General features: G+C 26.3%; 3 protein-coding genes across 3 annotated transcripts in view; 1 reads left to right on the top strand and 2 right to left on the bottom strand.

Annotated features, from left to right (window-relative positions):
* Positions 1–20,745, top strand: part of LOC117182975 (acetylcholinesterase-like) — a 356,413-nt gene that overhangs the window by 20,452 nt on the left and 315,216 nt on the right. The gene's annotated exons all lie outside the window — the stretch shown is intronic.
* LOC117182976 lies at positions 1,093–5,014 on the bottom strand. The gene is made up of 5 exons (XM_033376102.1): positions 4,934–5,014; positions 4,445–4,607; positions 1,698–1,889; positions 1,446–1,560; positions 1,093–1,287 (listed from the first exon to the last, which is right to left on the bottom strand). Exons 1-5 carry the CDS (start codon positions 4,995–4,997, stop codon positions 1,093–1,095), a joined length of 729 nt encoding a protein of 242 aa, XP_033231993.1. The 5' UTR covers positions 4,998–5,014.
* On the bottom strand, positions 10,729–16,119 carry LOC117168289. The gene is made up of 6 exons (XM_033353812.1): positions 16,025–16,119; positions 15,695–15,784; positions 11,827–11,989; positions 11,440–11,634; positions 11,197–11,311; positions 10,729–11,052 (listed from the first exon to the last, which is right to left on the bottom strand). Exons 2-6 carry the CDS (start codon positions 15,777–15,779, stop codon positions 10,858–10,860), a joined length of 753 nt encoding a protein of 250 aa, XP_033209703.1. The 5' UTR covers positions 15,780–15,784; positions 16,025–16,119; the 3' UTR covers positions 10,729–10,857.

Raw genomic sequence — 20,745 nt, 5'->3', positions numbered from 1 at the left:
TAATCGTTTTTGTTTGAAAATTTAGCTTTTATGTTTTGAAAATAAATTGTTTCAAATTGAAAATTTGATTCAATTGTTTAAAATTTAACTGTTTTGTAAAAAAATTCTTTTTGGATAGAAAAATTTTCATTTCGGTTTGAAAACTCATCTTTTTTGGCTGAAAATTAAGCTGTCTTCTAAAAGATTAGTCTTTTTAACAATTTAGTTCGAAAAAAATTTTATTTCGTTGAAAGTCAACTCTGTTTTGTTAAATTCATCTTTTCGGTTGAAAGTCAAATATTTTGAAGAAAATTTTTATTTCTGGCTAGTAAACTCAATATTTTTGTTAAAAATTCGTCTTTTTTTCTGACATCAATGTTATTTAAAATCATTTATTTTCCTAGTTTCTTGAAAATTTACTTTATTTTTCTTGTTCTTAGATCATTTTGCGCTGCAAAGCCTAAAATTCTTTCACAAAAATTTTAATCTCTACATTTTACCTTAATCTTTTAGTTATTTTATATAATTTCCTGTAGCTTAAAATTTTTAATTACTGAGCAAAATTTATTTAAAATACGAAAAAGAAAATTAAGGGCTTAAAAGTTAATCATAAAAAATGGAATTTTTGACTGAAAACCCGAAAAATAGACTGGAAGGCCCTGAAGAAGATACATTTATCTTTTAATATTAAATCGGACTATATGACAAAAAATACGATCGATCAACGAACGCTTATCTCCAGCGTCATATCTTAAAACCTATAAAACACGAAATCTAAATCAATTCTTATCTTTCAATAATTATCTAAATTTGTATGCTTTCCACTTTTTGTTTTAAATAAGACATTACTTTAAAAAATCCACCAATTAAAATTCTTATTTATAAAATAAATAATAATTCTTCTAAATTTGATCCTTAAAAAAAGTTAACTCAAATTAAAATATAATTATATGATTGATAGCGATTTTTATTAGAAAAAACTGAAAACACCCTTTTATGATCTTTTAATTATGATGAAAAATAATTTTTCGGTAATTTGGAATACAGGAAAAATAAGAAACTTTTTTTCTAATATTCGAATTTTATTTCACACAATATATAAAAAATAGTTTATCACTGAATTAAAGCTAATAAATCTTTGAGAGTCATCGTGCTGAGGACTTTATTAGCTTCACTCATTACGAAAGTATGCACTGCTTCAGTCAATTGTTTCTGGTATTTTTCAACTACGCCAGGTGCCAAATCAGAAACAATAGCGCTGGTGACATCAGATAAATCCTTATCATTAAAAAGTCCATCGATAGTAAACTGGAATGTGGATTGCATTTCAATGTAAATTATCATTTTTAGTCATGTGTTTTAGAACAGAAAAAAACTGATTCCGTGGTTAAAAAATACTTTTTAAATACGTTAATCATTTTTTTCTAAACTTTTTTTTATCAATTTTTTATACTTCAGTAACCTACTTGAAGATCTCCAAGAACTACTGATGTAGCCATTTCTTTAATTAACATTGTTTTATTTCTGGGGTTTGTACCCAAAGAAATGGTAGTTGTGAATGAGAAATCGCTCACCATCAATCTGTAATATTCATAACATTTATTAATCAATTTTTAAAGTCTTTCAGATTTTTTTTATTTATTTCAATAAATAAAATCCTACCCGATATTTACCTTGTGTGAATAATTTTTTTTTTAACTTCGAAATTAAATACTTACTTGAAATTTCCTGATCCATAGATGTTGATGAAGTTTAATGCAACACCTTTTACGCCATAAGCACCTTTTCCTTTTAAGTCAGACCATTGCATACCTAAAGTTAATTTTAAACCAACCATTGCGAACTCTGCTTTTTGAACTTGGTAATCTGACAACGCAGATACAATCAGTTTATCAAGAGCCACATCACCACTGAAAAAATGATTAAATTTAATATGGAATTGATTATATTATATTATTTGTTATAATAAATGAAAAGACTAATTTAAAAATTAGTTATAGGGATCACAGTTCACCCCCATTTTTTACTGAATCTCCTTTCCCCATTTTGTCCTCTTAAATTTTAAAAATCTTCCAAAACACCTCAAATGGAAACTTTTGATCCAATTTTCCACTTTTTTTACAAGCTTTCGTTTTATTTTTTAAGGATCATAAACAGAAATTCAAGATATTAGATATCAAGAGGAGTTGAAAGAGAAGTTTTATTATTATTTATTATTCAGTCCATAAAATCAGCATCGGGGAATAAATTCTTTGAAATAAAATTAAAGGTTATTAAATTAAATTTAAAAGTTTTAATTTGAATTCTCAACCATAAAGATGAATTTTTAACGAAGAGCATTTATTTTATACAAAAAGAAAAACGAATTTTCAACTAAAATTATGAATTTTACCCAAGTAGTAGATATTTTAACACAAAAAGATGATTTTGCATCGAAAAGTGTAATATTTGATATTTTAATCAAAAAGATGTTAATTTTAAATGTGACTTTAACAAAATAGTTTATTTTCAAAAAAAAATTTTGAATTTGAAAGCTAAAAGACGAATTTACAAGAAAAAATAAAAACTTCAAACCCTAAGATATGATGAAATTTGTAACCAAAGAAATTAATTTTCTACTAAACTGATCAATTCTAAAGCAAACAAAAAAATTTTTAAGCCAAAAAAAAATTTGGACAAAACAATTGACTTTCAACCAAAAAGGATGAATTTTTAACGAAATAGTTGAAGTTTGCTCTAACATTAACCAAATAATATAGTTTTTTAAGCAAAAAAAAATTCACCGGAATAGTGACATTTTTAAACCGAAAATATTATTTTTCAATAAAAATTTTGTTTTCCACTAAACAGTTGAATTTTCTAGAAAAATAGTTGAATTTAAAAAAAAATAGATGACTACAGCAAAATAATTAAATTATCAATATAACACTACCATTTTCATACAAAAAATATGTATTTTCATCAAAGTAGTTACATTTTCAACCAAAGAGATGAATTTTCAATTAGAAGTGTAAATCTTTAACGAAAAAATTACTTTAAAAAGCGAATTTTCTACAAAACAGTTTAATTTCAACTAAAACATTAATTTTTTACTGAATTATTGATTTTTAAAGAAAATTATAAAAATTTTCAAGCAACTAATAAAATTTGCAGCCACGAAAAATTAATTTTTAATGATTAATGTAATAGTTTACATTGCAGCCAACAAATATTTTATTTTAATTATATTATATTTAATTTTAAATATTTTATTTTCAAGCCAAAAATCAAATGTTCCAAAAAGCAGTTAAATTTGCAACCTAAAAATGTAGATTTTTAATAAAAAAGTTCATTTCCATCCAAATATTGTAATTTTATACGAAAATAGTTAGATTTTTAATAAAAAAAGGTGAATCTTAATAAAATTATTGTATTTTCAACAAAACTGATGAATTTCCAAGCCGAAAATATAAATTTTCAATAAAAAGTTACTTTTTAACCAGTTGCTTTAATTTTCTATGAAAATAGTTAATTTTTTAACAAAGAAGTTGAAGTTAACAAAATTGTTGAATTTTCCAGAAAATAATTAAACTTTCACCCAAAAAATAAAATTTTAACTAAATAATCTAATTTTGAGACCAAACGGACGAATTTTAACAAAATAATTACATTTTCAATAAAAAAGATGGATTTTAAATTAAAATTATGAATCTTCAACAACAAAAAATTAATTTTTAAACCAAACAGGATGAATTTTTAACGAAATTATTAATTTCTTAACAAAATAATGTAATTTTCAACAAATAAATAAGATTTTCAAACCGAAAATATAACTTTTCTGTAAAATAGGTCGTATTCAAGATAATAATTAAATTTTCAACCAAATAAATACACTTTTAACCGAAAAATATAACTTTTTTCCCAAAAAAATGAATTTTCAACAAAATAATTACATTTTTATTCAAAGAGGTGAATTTTCCATTAAAATTATGAATCCCCTAGAAAAAAAAATTTTAAAGCCAAAAATATGATTTTTCACACAAACAGTTGAATTTTAAACAAAAATTATTAATGTAAATCAAAGGTGTTAATTTTTCCTCAAAATAATCAAATTTCCAAACAATAAATAAAATTTGTAACCATAAAAGATGAAATTTGCACGAAAAATGTAATAGTGGATATTTCAAGCCAAAAAGACAAATTTGCAACTAAATAGTTAATGTTACAATCAAAAAAGATTCTTCAGTCAAAAAAAAAAAATTAAAGACAAAAATTTCGTTGAATATTTACGTGATATCCGTATAACATAAATAGTTGTTATAATAAATAAATTCTCCTTTTTTATTTACAATTGAACTGAACCGTTGTGATTCCTGATATTAAAATTCTGTTTCTAATTATTTTTTCTTGTGCACTAAAAGATGATTAATTATTCTTAACAATCAATTAAAAGTTCAATAATTATCATAATTAATAGTTCTAATACCTGAATAATTTCGAGTCTAGTGATACTTTTTGATCTTTCATCACAAGTGGATCCATGACAGGTAATCCCAAAGACGCATTTCCATTTCTCAAAATTTCTCTCAAACTCTCGATGCGCTCCAACAATTTTTCATTTATCCCTTTAGTAGCAACATTGCCGAAAACTATAATTTATAAAAAAATATATTATATGTATAAAGAATGTTAAAAAAATAGATCTTAAATAAATTACAATTTGACAATTATTTTCGTTGATTTAAAATTAAAAATATTATCTTATAAAAAAATTTAATTAAAATAAAAACAAATTAAACCCCAATTGAATAACCAATAAACGTACTGTATTAAGGAGCGAAAAAATTAGATACTATATTTTCAAATAAATAAAATGTGCTAATAAAAAATATAACAGAATATTATTTTTTGATGACAAACAATTTAGAAGCAAAACATCCTTATACAATCTTTTCAAAATATAGACTATTTTTACCTTTTATTGGGACATCTGCCTTAGCGAAAGCAAAAGTCAGAAGAAGTACTATGAAGAATTTCATTTTCTCTAAAAAAGAAAAGAAAATATAATTATTTATTTGTACAATGATTATCAGAATTTAATAATTGTGTTCGGATTGAAAAGTACTAATCATAAATCTAAATATACTAAAGTATTAACTGCTAATTGATAAATTATTTTAAAAAATTGAAGTTAATTAAAATACTCACTTTTTATTGATTAAGGCACCTGCGAAGATGACTTAAAATTAATGGCATTCACAGCTTATCAACTTTTTATATTAGGCTGCCGTTATCGATGTCTAGATTTTAATCGCACATTTGAAAATAATTAAAATTTCCATTTAGTTCATAATATCAATACTCAATATCTTAAGAAATAGAAATAATAGATCTTTCAGATAAAATGTAGATAGCAAAATGATTCAAGAATATTATTAGAAATTAAGTTTTAAAGCTATATAAACAAATAATTGAAGAAAATTAATTATTTTATTACTACAACTATAAATTCAAAATTATAAATTATGAAATTTTAAAGAATCTTTCAGATATCTATAAGATATTTTAAATTTGAAGAAATTATAACTTTTTCAAGGATTACAGTAATTCACGAGTTCAATTCTAGGAAAAATAGTGCAAGTTTTTTTCGAAAAAAGAAGATTTTATAACAAAAAGGGGAAATGTTTTGTTAAAAAAATATCAACGTAAGGAACAAAAATGAAAAAATGCAACACCTTTGCAAGAAATCACAAATTTTATTCATGAATAAAATTAGATTTGATATATATTGATATATAACATAATCTGCCTTGATAAATTAAAATTTGAATTAATTATCTTACATATGTTTGTGCTTCTAATTAATTGTTACCTCCTATAGGTTCATTATCCGACGTTTGGAAAATATAATTTTTTTAGATCGAGATAATACCATTAAGAAAAATCAATTTTTCTCATTTTTCATCTAAATTTCGAATACAGGCGGTGAAACCCATTTTGATGAAAAATTAACAGTTAAATAAAAAATGGATTGAATTTCGAGTTTTACCTATTTTTTAAATTATTATTTAGGTAAAAAACTAAAGAAAATATGGTGTAATATATAAAACTATAATTTTCAAAAGATTGCTGCTATATTTTCTTGAGTCCTTTTTGAATAAATAATATTGAGGAAACACGTGAAACTCGAAATACAAACCATTTTTTAATTTTTCTTCAAAACGTATAATTAGCCGAAAAAAGTCTAACAACAGAAAAGGTATAATTTTGTCTAGATCTTAAACTATTCTTAAAAACTTTTTACAATATCGTTTGAAATTTACGATTAGACGCAAAATTATAAAAACCTATTTTTTTTATCTTTATGACCATTGCGCTGGGTTTAATTTTGACCAACAAATTTTTAATCCCAGAAAAAGCTATATAAAAGTCTGTATATCAGATACTATTATTTCCTAATGTAATTTGATTGTTCACATATACATAAAGTTTAATACATTGGAAAGTCATATTTTTTTACATTTTTTATTGACAAAATATTTTACACAAAATGAAAGGTTGTCCCAAAAATTTGACTTTCAATTCAACATGGAATTTTTAATGAAAAATCCAAGTTTGAAAAAGTGGAAGAATAAGTAATTGTTATTAACTTTTTGTAAATTAATATTTAGTCACTTCTTAAGTAATTTCGAAGCAATAATTTACACCTGATAACTTTTAATTAAAAACCGCCCACCCCCGTTATATTTTGCCCGGAAAATGCCCCAAAAAATGTAAAATAACAGTTTTATGTAGAATTTATACTAAAAAATGATTTAAAAAAGAATTTTAACATATATTATTTTCATTCGATAACCGACAAATTTCCAAGTATATTTTTAATAATTTTTAATTGTATAAAATAAACCATCATTATTTGTTTCAACAATATTTTTTTCTGTAAGTCGTGACAAATTTCTATTTTCCTGGACAAATTATGTACTTGATGAATGTCAAAAGTAATATTTTTTGTTTAAAATATTTTGTCAAAAAACTTTCCTCCAAATCATTAAAATCTTGTATTTTCTGGAAGACAAAATGAACGAATCTTAGAGTAATATTTTTAGGGTATTTTCTAATTATTTGAATAATTATCATATGTTCAAACAATTTTTTTCGCCTGTAAATTGTGAAAAGTTATTATTTTCTTGAACTAATGATGCACCTAATGAACTTTCAGAGTAATATTTTTTGTGAAATAAATTTTGCAATGATTTAAACAACTATTATCACTTACTCCTTTTCATATGAAAAATAGATAAAATTCCAGTTGTTTTCGAATCTCATACGAATATCTGAAAAATAACTCCGAAATGTAGCTGAAAAGAATGATTTAAAAAATTATTATTTTTAAAATAAAACTGGGTTATAAGTTGTGAGATAAGAGAATACTGCATATTAAGTGAGGTAATGTACGTAAGAAATTCGAAAAAATTAGAATTTTCTCGACCTTTCTTATGAAAAGAATTTACTTCTCTGATTTAATTTTTTTTCTTTTGGCCTTATATAGCTTCGCACCTGTTATTTTTCCTCTTTTCTTCCAGTCTCTTCATCCATTCCACTCCCTTCCCACTCCCTTCAGAATTCCTTTATTCCTATCACACAATAGGTTACATTACTGCCTTACTCTTCCTCTTTAGTACACACTACTCTCTCTCCCATTCTGAATCGCACCATCCTATTCTACTTACTCTCCCTTTGGAACTTTCACAGGGACTCTGGTTCCCCCACGAACTTAGCCACCTGATATACCATTTGTTATATTTTGATCCATAATTTTTCTCCATCTTTCGTCTCCCTATCTAACCGCCTTTTCCAATCCTATCTCCTACCAGTCTATATTCTCTTCATGGATTCCTGGATATTGTCTCTCCTCTCTCTATTCCGGACCTCAGTTAGGCATGCTTGCGCAATTTTGCTCCCTCTCCCCTCTTCTATCTTTAACTTCTTTGCAAACTTTCAGGCTCTCTTAAGTTACCTGACTATATCAATTTCTCGCTTCCTAGTTCTTCTTTCAACGTGGATACCTCAAGAATTTTTTGTGAAGGCTTACCTCTTTCTTATGCTCCTTCCATCCCCAAATCTCCACTCCACTACACAAGATAGTTCATACTAACACATCAGACATCCATACTCGCATCCTCTAGTCATCTTGGAATCTTCTCTTTGCTATGCCCCAAAATTTGGCCCATTGTTTTACTCGCACACTCTATCCTTTTCCTCACTTATAGTTCGTTGCCCCCATCTGCTTCAAACCATAACCCCAAGTAACAGAACTCGTCTACTACCTACCATTTCTCCGTTAATCTTCCATTTGCAATCTACATCTTTTATTCCTGAAGCTTATTATCCTGGTCTTACTAACATTCACCGGTAAATCTTTTCCTCGCACGTATTCCTCAAATACTCTTATCATCAAGTTAATCCCTATTTTGTACTTATTATAATTTATTATTTGTACTTTTATTTCTCCCTATCCTCACTTTGGATCTTGTCTCCACAAAGATTTCTTTTATTCTTTCAATAAGTTCTTTATCTACCCCCCCCCCCTCTCTTCCTCAGCTTGCCACAGCACACTTTAGATCATTGAGTCGAACGTTGCGTTGAAGTCCACAATCTTTTTTTTCTTACTATATTCCCTTTTTTCCTCTCTATTATATTAACTAGGTAGTTTTACACTTAAATATTATCTCTTGTTCCCTTATCCTTCCTACAGTCCTTTTTCTTCTACCTGTGTTTCTAACCTTCTTCCTAAAAACTTTTGCATAGATTTTATAGCCTACCAACATAAATGTAACTCCTCTGTATTCTTCTACGTTTCTAACTTATAATTTTTTTTTATTGGCGGTATCAATGTTTACGTTCTTCATTCTCCAGGCCATCCTGCACCTTTCCGTGCTTTGTTACAGATTTTCCACATCTCTTCTCTGACTCCTTCCCAACCGTACTTAAGCGCTTCAGTCTCTATGCCATCTTCTTCCTTTGATATTTATTTTAATGCTTTCTATTGACCCTCTCACTTCTTCTCTGCCCATGTCATTCCCTTCTTCCTCTAACACCTTTATAAAGTCCTCCTTATCGTTTGTTCATCACCCCCAACAGTCCTTTGAAATACTCTGTCCACTCACTCATTTTTATCACCTTATTTTCTAATTAATGTCTTTTCTTTTTCCTCTTACTTTATTCATCACCTCCCATCCGCCTATCCTTTACTGCTTTCTCTACCTCCTCCATGTGCCTTTCCTTCTCCTTCTGCCTTTTTTCGTTCAATATTCTCTCATAACCTCGTTTTATTTAATAGTATTTCCTTTTCTCTCTTACGTATCTTCTTTATTACATTTTCTTACACTCTTCTTCATTTTTTCTTTGCTCTCCTTACATTCCTCGTCCTGCTATCCTTGTCCCACCAATCGCCCCTCTCCTTCTGGTCTTATCTCTTCCCTCATCTTCTTAATCATCCCTTCCATTCTTTCTACTATATCGTCTACTCCTTCCCCTTCTGTACATCTTAGATTCTCCTTTATCATTTTTTCTCTCAATTCTCTTTATTTATCGCCTTCCCAGCGGCCCATATTTACGTTCCTTTCCTACTTCCTTCTTCTCTAGCACGCTTAGGACCTCCCCTTCTTAAGGCGCTTCCTAGGGCTTGATTTTAAGTCAATACATTACAAATAACAACTTTTCTCCTACAATTGTGAATTGTTTCATGTCATATTTTAACCACAAAATCTAAAGGGCTAAATAAAAACTCTCAAAGAGGGATTTTTCGAAAAATGGGCTTCTTTTTACTTAATTAATTGAAAATATGATGCATTTGATGCGCCTGGGAAAGAGATGACCGCCATCGAAAGTGTACCCATGGTCTGCTCTTTTCCAGGCGCATAAAATTCACAATATTTCCAAATAATTCAGAAACAACAACTACAATATCGGTTTTCGAAATACCACTCTTTGAGGGATTCTCTTTAGCCCTTTAGATTATGTGGCGAAAATAAAAAATTCATAATTGTGGGAGAAAAGTTATCATTTGTAATACACGGACTGAAAATTAATCCCGTTGAAACGCCTAAGAACCGCTATTATATATATTAAAAGTTATTAGTTGAAAATCGTTTCTTGAAGATTTCTTAAGGAGTGAATAAACTTTAGATTAGAAAAAGGTTATAACAACCCAGTGGGCAAAAAAATTAAGGACGTCCTAGAGACGTGTTTGGGACATTCCTAAGATGTCTTTTATAACATGTCTTTTGGTCATCCTAGGGATGCTGTTAAAACGTCTAATGTCAGTACAAAAGATGTCCTGAGAACGTCCATGTCTTCAAGACGTCTTTAGATCATCTTTAGGACATTGAACGTCTGAGAGATGTTGATTGGCCTGATATACGACGTCCTAGGAACGTCCCAAGGACGTACCTAAGATTTTCATAGTTCTGTGTCCACTGAGAAGTACTTCTTTTTCAATTTTTTTGAAAACTGAACTTGTGCCATTAAAAGTACCATGTTAATTTCCAACGTGTTGACAGATTTGAGAAAAATACGGAATTTATTTATCCAGAAAACGAATAAAATTGGGCAAATCGATCAACAAAAACCTAAAGTCGAGTTTTTGTACCAATCTATAGTTCACAACCAAAAGTCAATCACAGGAAAGAAATAAAATCAGTTTTTTTTCATTAAAAATTCATTTATTTATTAACATTTATGATTATGCACTTATTTACTTTTTCATAACTTATCAATAAGAATTTTATTATTACCTATAAATGCTTCACGATTGTTATTCAGAAAACATTTTTCTTTGTCAATTTTGGGTACATATTCGTAAAAGACCAAAAAATTCTTGTATTTTACATTTTATAATTATGATATAAGATCTAGAAGATCCTTAAGAGTTTTCCTACTAAGAAATTCATTTCCAAAATCCGTTAAAATTTCTTTTACGACATCTGTCAATTCCTTTTGGTACATTTGAATAAATTTGGGTGCCATATCAGAAATAATAGCACTGACGACTTGTGATATGTCTCGATCATTATAGATGCCCTCAGAATAAAACTAGAAAATAAATTTGATTCAATTTATAAAAACAAGGTGAACATTTTTCGAAAAATAATTTCATCTAAAATACAATTATGTTCGATAAATAAATTGTTTAAAATAAACAGTTTTCCTAAACTTGACTATGAATCAAAGACAAACCTGGAAACTTCCCAGCGAGAATTGGGTGTCTATGTGTTTTATGGCCAATTTTTTGGTTGCTGGATTTATTTTCAAAAAAACACTGGTAAATACATCGAAATCTCTAATTGTAAATCTGAAAAATTTATTGTATAATTATTAATAATAATTAGGTTTATTGATTTGTTTTTCACGATTTTTGTATAATAATTTTCAAAATATAAATCATGTGAATATAAATGTAAAATACAACAAAAATATTACTCTGCGTTTCCTTTTCCATAGACATCAGTTAAATTGAACAATATGCCATTGAAATTATAAGCGTTAATATCTCCTCTTAATTTGTTCCAACGAAGACCCAAACACATTTTTAAACCAACCATTTTGAAGGCAGCTTTATTCACTACATAATTCGAGGTACCGAAAACATCGACGCTCTCAATATTTAATTTTCCTCTAAAAAAATAATTCGATCATTAATAACAATTATTTCATTTATAAAGTCGCTAAAAAAGACAAGAAGATCTATATCTTTATATAGCAAAAACAATAAATACCCAAAAATCTTCAAGCTCAATTATTAAATTTTTCATAAATAAATGCCTGAAAGTTATTTTCTAATAAAAAAAATATAAAAGTTTTAAATACCTAAATTTATCCGATTTATAGGATAGTTTTAGTGGATCTGATTTGTAAGGGTCCATGGCAGGAATTCCAAAAGTTTCATTTCCATTTCTCAAAATGTCTTTAAAATTTTCAATGACTTCTTTGAATTTATTACCCTTATTTCTATCTGCGTCAACATTGGGAGCTGAAAAAAAATTGTTGTACCAAAATAGTTTTTTCAAAATTTAGTTTTCTTTTTTTTATAATGTACTATGTCACTTTTTTATAATTTAAATACTATACAAATTATAGGCATATTTCGAAAAATCTATTGTTTAATACCATGCAAAAAGTTCCAATCAATAATTGGTTTGGGACCACTGAAAAGGGACAAATAAAAAACTCCTAAAAAAAATTCCAGAAAAAGAAATTATTCTCTGTAAAAAGTTCTGGAAATAAAATTTTTTGACAATATAAAAATCCATAATCGGAAAATTCGCGACTAATAAAATTCCCAGCGATTTATAATATTACCGAATTTCAAAATTCCAGGAATAGAAAATTACCGACAAAAAATTGCTAAATTATAAAATATCCGACACTTTGACATTTCCGACACTCTAGGAAATTCCCGAATTTAAACAATTAAAAAAATAGTTTAAAGAAATGTATTATTCATTTGTTAAAAATAAAATAATGGAATAATTTGAAAAACACATTTTCTAAAAAATTCAATGTATTTAACATAAATTATTGTTTAAATTAAAAATAGCAATAATATGAAAAATACCTTTCAATGAAAATTTATTGCTGAAAATGAGCACCGTATTTTTTCTAATCGTCGTTATTGTAAATGCAAACAACAATTTTTTTCAATACATGAAAAATTTATAAAATATGTAAATCATAAAAATATTTCATTTATGTTTTTTTAATAAGCAAATAATATTGATCAAAAAACAAGTTTTAATTTTTCTGATTCGAAACATTTGTAATTCGCACAATTTTCTAGTTTTGGGAATTTTACAGTGTTAGATATTTTTAAATTCAGCAATTTTCTTTTGGCAGTTTCCTATTTTGTAAACTTTTAAATTTGGCAATCTAAATAAGTTTCGGAATTTAATAATTTGATGGAACATTGGCGAATAATAAAACATTCGACATTGTACAAATGACCGATTCTAATAAATTCCCGAATTATAAAACCCCTACATTTAAATGATGATAAATTTGTTATTTATTTAATATTAATCATTTATTAAAAATGTAATAATAAAATACTTGGAACAAAAAATTCTTTATGAGGTTTTTTAAAACTATTGTTTAAATATTTTATTCTTGCATTTTGGAAAAATTATTAGTATTTATACAAAAAAAATTAATCGCTTAATTTTGTGAATTTTGTAGTTTGGATATTTTATAATTCAGCAATTTTCTGTCATAAATTTTCGATTAAAAAATGATGAAAAATAGAATTCCAGATATTGTTAAATTTCCGGAGAGAGAATATATTTAAAATAGAAAAATCCCAAAATTATAAAATGACCGACAATACAAAATTCCAAAAAACAGATAATTGCCCACAAAAAATTACCGAAATATAAAAATACGAAGCTGTAAAATTTCTGGCACTAGGTATATTATTATATAAAAAAACCATAAAAAACATTGTATGAATATTATTTATTTTATATGACTGCAAATCTCCCAAAAAATAAGATTTCCGATGCTTTAAAATTGCCAATATACAAAAATTCCGATTTGGAAAATTCCAGAATATTAATATTCCTGACTGTTTATAATATTATCGAATTTGAAAGTTTCTGACAGAAAATTACTAAATTATAAGTTCTCCAAAGTAAACAATTCACGATTGTAAACATTAAACAGTTTATTTTTTAGCAATATTATTTATTTATTGAAAATGTAATAAAAGAATACATTTTTTAAAAAGTTTTTAAAAATTATTTTTTGAATTTAAAATAACAATAATGAAAAAATATGTATTTCTGATTAATTTTTTTTTAAATGTGCACAGTATTAAAATAAAAAAGACAAAGAACGTTATCAAAAATCGAATTTATAATTTTTTTAAATATGACTTCAAAATAAATGTGTGCTGCATTGAATCCTTCAAAGCTTGTTAGAAAAATGTTTAATTCACAAAATAATCCTTGCAAACTTTCAACAGTAAAAAACGTTTCTTTGATAAAATTATTCGATTATCGTATTTGAAGTAAATAATTAATATTCATTAAAAGGCAATTTTTCAATTGTTTGAATTTGAGAATTTTATAATTCGGCAATATTATAAACTGTTCGATAATTTTCAAATTTTAAAGTGTAAGGAATTTTTAGCCGCCCGATTTATTTATTTTAAAAAACATTATTTGATTAAAACTTTTTTTTTTAAAACAATGAATCAACAAAAATACTGTGCACGTTCTCAAAAAAAAGTTTTCATCAAAAAGTTCTTTTCTTATTATTGTTATTTTAAACACAAACAATAATATAAAAAATACACTAAATAAAAAAATTCTTAAAAATATTCCATTATTGTATATTTAATAAATAAATAATAGTGATTAAAAAGGAGATTTTTAATTTTGTTCAATTAGGAAATTATGTGTTAAAACTTTCCTCATAATAAAATATTATGAAGAAAGTTTTAAATTTGGTATTTGTATACTGTCGGAAATTTTTTTTTTCAAGAATTTTTAATTTCGAATATTTTCTTTTCCGGCTTTTTTCGGATTTTTTAATTTTTACAATTGGGTAATATAATGAATTTTTTGGAATTTAATTATTCGGGAATGTTATTATGTGGGAGTTTTAAAGTGCAAGAAATGTTATTATTTGGGATTTTTTAGTCGTTATATTAATTTATTAAAAATTAATGAATGAAATATTTTGATCTGTGTTTTAAACTTTTTTTAAAAGTATTGTTTAAATTTAAAATATCAACGATTCGACAAAAATGACACTTTAATTATACTCTAACAACTTTTATTTTAAACTCATACAATAATTTAAGAAAATACACGGGACATATTCAAAAAAATTCTTTATTAGATTATTCACTTATTGTATATTTATTAAATAATTAATATTGTTTAACAAACAGTTTTTCAACAGTTCAAATTCGGGATTTCTACCGAGTCGAATATTTTATCATTCGGCAATTTTCTATTTCCTGAATTTAAAATTCGGTAATATTATAACTTTTCGGAGATTTCATTATTTGGAATTTTTATATTGTCGGAAATTTTTTAGTTTTATAAATTTTTAATTTAGAATATTTTATTTTTTGGCCATTTCCTTTGTCGGAATTTTCAAAAAAGAAAATGTTTGGAATAGAAAATTGCTGAAATTTAAAAATCCCGACTTGAAAATTTTCCAAATAATAAAATTCCAGAACAGTTTATAATCTTAGCAAATTTTTGGTAAGATTATAAACTGTTCTGGAAATTTATTATTTGGGAAATTTTTTAATTTCAGCAATTTGCTATTCCAAACATGTTCTTTTTTGACAATTCTACAGTTTGAATAATTTTATTTTTTGGGATTTCCAGAAATCTCATTGGTTAATTTACTGATCATTAACAAAATGATTAACTGATAAATTGGTCGTACTGCCACTATCAACCTTAAAGTTTTATTATGACTGTGGTCTGTTCATCCACCGCGAAGAAAAATAAATTTTGTGATAACTGAACATTATGCACTTTTTAAGATATACCATGAATCTTGATCAACAATGATTCATAAAAAAATCGGATTGTTTAAAATCTTAGATCTGAACAAATATAATTAACGCAATTTTTCAAATCCAAATTACCTTAAAACAAAATAAAAAAATTGAAGTAAACAATACATTTCGTAAATTTAAAAGTATTTCTCTATTTCTCACCATTTACAGGGAAGTCTTCAATCTTGGTTCCCTTAGCATGTCCAATTATGAAGGCAAGTGATAAAATCGCTAAAATAATCTTCATTTTTTCTACAACATAAAATTGGACATTGTAAATTCATTTCACGTCGATAAATAAAAAATGTACTTTTATAATTTTCAATGTAAAGCTCATTTCTGCTGTACTAAGCTCTATTTTCAAATAATTATTTGATACACACTGAGTAAATATTAATATTTAATCAACCGAATACGAAAAATTAATGTCACACAGAGAGAGCAAATAGAAAAGCAATTAGAATAAGAATTAATTATAATTATTAGAATTACTATTTAGAATTCAGCTGAAACACGAAATAGAATATTAGTAGTTGACCAGAACACTATCACAACTAGTATCGTCTGCAACAGTGCAACACACTTTTTGTATAAAAACCCCATTATCAAGGTATCCTAAAATTTAATCATGAAATCAGTTGCATACTTGAGAATTGAGGCCATTAAGGGAAAAAACATTATCTTCTTCGTCAGAAGATTAAACGCATATTGACCCGAAAACAGGAAGGAGAAAATCTTATCGAAAACTTCATATTTATCAATATTATTTACTCGTATGAGTTTTTCTATCAATGTTTACGATACCGAAGGCAGTTTAATTATATTTTAGGAAGTCGGTTCTTCTGTTGATTGTGAAAGCAAGTTTTGAATTTGATCAACAAATTAATACATAAACTACAATTAAAATAATATTTGTTTGTGTCTCTATTTAGTAAATTTGTTTGAAAGGAAATTTTTGTAAAATTGCAGTCGGAAGGCAATTTATGTAAAAAACTTTCACAAAAGGCCTTTAACAAATTATGCTTCCAATGATCAGTTTTTTTAAAAACGCAAAGTAAAAGAATTGAATTTGTGTAAGATAATTGCACAAAAAGACTTTAAATGGAAGAAGTATGTTTCTACAATAAACATTGTAATCGACTCCTTAGAGACAGTTATGTAATAAAGGAAAAAAGGGATACATTTTAAATGGAAAATTACTAGCAAATATTTCTATTTTATGGTTATCATTCATTACAATTGTAGATATAAATTTAAGGTCTATGATCAACTTGGTTGTACTTTCAAGATCACATAATTTTTTTTTAATTAACTTTTTTTAAACATGGGGAAAAGAGTAAAAATAATTCACTTAAAAAAAGAACAATACTAATTTAAAAATGATTCTTGTTCAGGTTCATTTATAATTTGTTCATAACTAAAAACTCAAAGAAAAACTAAAGATTTCAGAAAAAAGCAACTTTCTGGCACTACTCTAAGAAATAATAATCAATTGTTTCAATAATAATTTTTGTTAACTCGAATTATTTATTACTTTACAAAATATAAAGCGAATAAAAAGTTAAACATTTCAGAAGACACCGCAACTATCGGAAATTAATAAAGAAGAAGATGAACAATAAACAATGATAATTTTGTTTAAATAATGATTCTTGATAAATTCAATTATCGTTTAACTCACCCTAAGTGAAAAGTAGACAAATAGTTGTGAATTTCAAACAAAAAATTGCAACTTTCTAGCATTATTCAAATGAAATATTATTAAGAATACTAATAAATTGTTTAAACAATTAATTTTGTTAACTTTAATTGATTATTCAACTCGCTTCAATTGGAAATTGAACAAGTTCGAAAAACTGTCATGCTAATCCCCTAGAGTGTACTTTGCGCTCTACAAAAAATATTTAAACTATATATACATATATATATTTATTTATTTATTTATTTATTAAAATATCTCTACAATTTTTCTATAGCATAGTTCTCGTTGGTCACTCAGACGAAATATCTTTACATATTCTTGTACAGTGAAAGCTCGCCTATTTAAACGATTTTTAAACGTACGCGTTCGATAATTTGAAGGCTGTAGGGGCTCTTACCTCTCCCGCGACTTTTCGGTTATTTTTGTCAAGCGACGTTCACTGGCTGCCCCGGCCTTGTAACGTTGCGCGCGCTGCAAGCAAATTTTTTAACTGCGCATGTGCCGAAAAGCGCTGGCCAATTTGAGATCAATAAATATTTACTCTATTCAAACTAACGAGGGACTCCCGCTCTTCGAGTCGCTTTTTAATTGGTCTGTCACTTTCCCAAGCCTTTTCAAAAGCTTTAAAAACTTGCAAGTCTTTTTAAATGATTTCAAATAACTTGAAACATTTTCAGGTATTTTGAAAGATTTTAAGAAACTTTCAATTGACTTCGGTAATTTCATGGGATTTCAGTGGATTTAAAATGTTTTAGATCATTTAAAAATATTTTCAAGTGATTTCAGTAATTGATTTGATTTCAGAGAATTTTAAATATTTCAAAATATTGTGGAAGATTCCAGGGCATTTTTAAAAGTGTTTACATTTTTTAAGCTATTCCAAAGAATTTTCAGTTGATTTCAATCATTTGAAAGGAATTTAAATAATCTGAAACATTATAGGGTATTATTTAAATTCCATAGAACTTTCAAAAGCTTCCAAAAATCTCAAGAAATTTAAAAATATTTGAAATAATTTGAAATATTTTAAGGTGTTCTAAAAGATTTCAATAATTAAATAGTAATTTAGGGAATTTAAAGTATTTTAGAGTATTTTAAAAGATTCCACGGCATTTTCAAAAGTGTTAAACAGGTACAAGTGATTTTAAAATGTTTCAAATGAATATATACTTTAATGAAATATTTAGGAAAATTTCAGAAGATTCCAAGGTATTATTCTATTATTTCAATAACTTGGGTGTATTTTAAAGGTTTTAAAATATCTTTTGAATTAAACATTTTTTCTCATTTTCAAAAGCTGTAACAGATTCTATTATAACAGATTTCAAGCCATTTTTGACTGATTTCAGAAAATTTGAAATATGTTTGATCATTTTGAATGATTTCAAGGCATTTTCGGAAACTTATAAAAGTTTTAAGTGATTTTTCAATATTTTCAAGGACTTGCAATATTTTTGAGAAATTTCAAAGTTTTCAGGGATTTTAAACATTTATTTCAATTATTTTAAAGAAATTCAAGGGTTTGGAAATATTTGAAGGTGTTTTGAATAATTTCAATGGATTTTGAAGAGCTTATAAAAATGTCCAAGAATTCTAAAATATGCTAAAAAAATTGAATATCTTAAGGTATTTTTAATTGATTGCAATATTTTAAAGTGGTGTAAAAGGATTTGAAATATTTTATAGCATTTTTTAAATATTCTGTAGAATTTGCGAGTGATATAAAAAATTTCAATTCAGTTCAAATTATTTTAAATATTGTGAGGTATTTTGAAAGACACAAAGAATTTTTCATTTGATTTCTGTAATTTAATGTAATTCAAAGTTTGGGAAACATTTTATGGTATTTTACAAGAGTTCAAAGCATTTTTAAGAGCTTAATAAATTACAAGTGACTTTAAAACATTACAAAGGACTTAAAAGATTTTAAATAATTTTTAAATATTCCAAGAAAAGACATTTTTAAGAGATTTTAAGAATTTTAAGGATAAAAGGTTGCATGCGATGGTAACGAATTTCTTCGAATTCTGGAAGATACACAATGATTTCACAAGAAATTTTGAAAGATTTCGAAGGATTTCATAAGCTTTCCGAAGATTTCAGTAATATTAGGATATTTTAAAAGCCCTCAAAGTGCTTTAATACATTTTTCGTGATTTCAGGAAATTTCACAGGATTTTATAAAATTGTAATCGATGTCATCAATTTAATCATAAAGCGTGAGAGATTTCGAAGGGTTTCAAAGATTTAAAGAGATTTTCTAATATTTCCTATAATGTAGTTGAATTCATTTAAAACTTTCGCTAAACTATTGTTAATTTATCCTCAATTCTTTAAAAATGTTTGAATCTAATTAAAATCTAAAATCACTCAGTTCTAATATGATCTTATGGAATCGTGATTCCTTCAATGATTTCTAGGAAAGCTGCAGTATTTTTCACTGAATTTTTCAAAATAGTTATTGATTTTGAATAATGTTGCTAAGCAACTTTTCTCATTTCCTAGATGGAAAACCTACTGTTGATATCACGGGTCTTAATTGGTAATTATTGTTATAAGCTTTAATTAAACCATAGGATAAGGAAATTATTTGTTTACAGTGTCAATATCGCATTTTTCAACATTTCCAAGATTATCCTTTAATCCAAATTTATTTAAAATCCTGAAATTTCAATTTTTTTAGATTTTTAATAGGGCCATCACCAGATTTTGTTATGCGGAGATCTAGGTTATTTTCTTAGGACCTCGTTAATTAATTTTTATTCTTTATTTAGTTCTTGGTTTACTGTTAATTGAAAGTAAAAAACTGTTAGTGACAAAATCATTAGATAATCCCGAGAATTTACACCTGAATTCGTGTAATTAATTACTTATAATTTTATGCATACTGTTTTTCAACATCTTTCACAACTTCTAATATTTGAAGACACTTTTCCCCCAAACTTGTTGTTAAATCATTCACCCAATCTAAGAATGTTAACGACTCTTGACGGTATATCAATCTGTGAAATATTTAGAAACAAAAGGTCAGATTTATTACGGGAAAGAAAAGATTGAATGTTGAAAAGTAATTTTTGTTTGTCGCCTTGAGTATGAATTACATTAAAAAACGGTCTTCAAGGTTAGTCGTTATTTTGAATAATTTAGAAGAGATCTTTTGAATTTATTTGTGGTTTCATAAAGTTTTTTTTTCTTCTAAATTCTGAAGCCAAACACATCCAAGGGCTGAATTCTCCCAGTTGTGTCTTTTGAAATTATTTTTAGTAAAAGGGGTTTACTTTCTGGTATTGTTGTTTGTCCGGTTGTGTCACACTGGCAACTCTATGAATCTAACAATTACACCTAATTACTAATTCTCTCCTACGGTAGGGAAAAACACATCTTGAAGCCACATTTTATGAAAATTTACCTGACTTACAAGGAAACTATCCCAGGTGTCCCTCACCGATTTTGATGAAACTGCAATATGTTGTAGTACATCGAAAAATAAGAGACACGTATTTTTTTTTAT

This window comes from Belonocnema kinseyi, chromosome 2 (genome assembly GCF_010883055.1).
Source record: "Belonocnema kinseyi isolate 2016_QV_RU_SX_M_011 chromosome 2, B_treatae_v1, whole genome shotgun sequence".
Taxonomy (NCBI): domain Eukaryota; kingdom Metazoa; phylum Arthropoda; class Insecta; order Hymenoptera; family Cynipidae; genus Belonocnema; species Belonocnema kinseyi.
Note: the sequence above shows the minus strand (reverse complement) of the source record. Positions and strands in the feature narration are given on the sequence as shown.

Excerpts from the sequence above, each read along its gene's own strand:
- LOC117182976 (XM_033376102.1), bottom strand. The coding sequence starts at position 4,997 with ATGAAATTCTTCATAGTACTTCTTCTGACTTTTGCTTTCGCTAAGGCA. Across the intron at positions 1,561-1,697 it reads TATGGATCAGGAAATTTCAA|ATTGATGGTGAGCGATTTCT; the intron begins GTAAGTATTTAA and ends TGAATATTACAG. Across the intron at positions 1,288-1,445 it reads TAGTTCTTGGAGATCTTCAA|TTTACTATCGATGGACTTTT; the intron begins GTAGGTTACTGA and ends TCCACATTCCAG.
- LOC117168289 (XM_033353812.1), bottom strand. The coding sequence starts at position 15,779 with ATGAAGATTATTTTAGCGATTTTATCACTTGCCTTCATAATTGGACAT. Across the intron at positions 11,990-15,694 it reads TGAAGACTTCCCTGTAAATG|CTCCCAATGTTGACGCAGAT; the intron begins GTGAGAAATAGA and ends ATTTTTTTTCAG. Across the intron at positions 11,053-11,196 it reads TCTCGCTGGGAAGTTTCCAG|TTTTATTCTGAGGGCATCTA; the intron begins GTTTGTCTTTGA and ends TTTATTTTCTAG.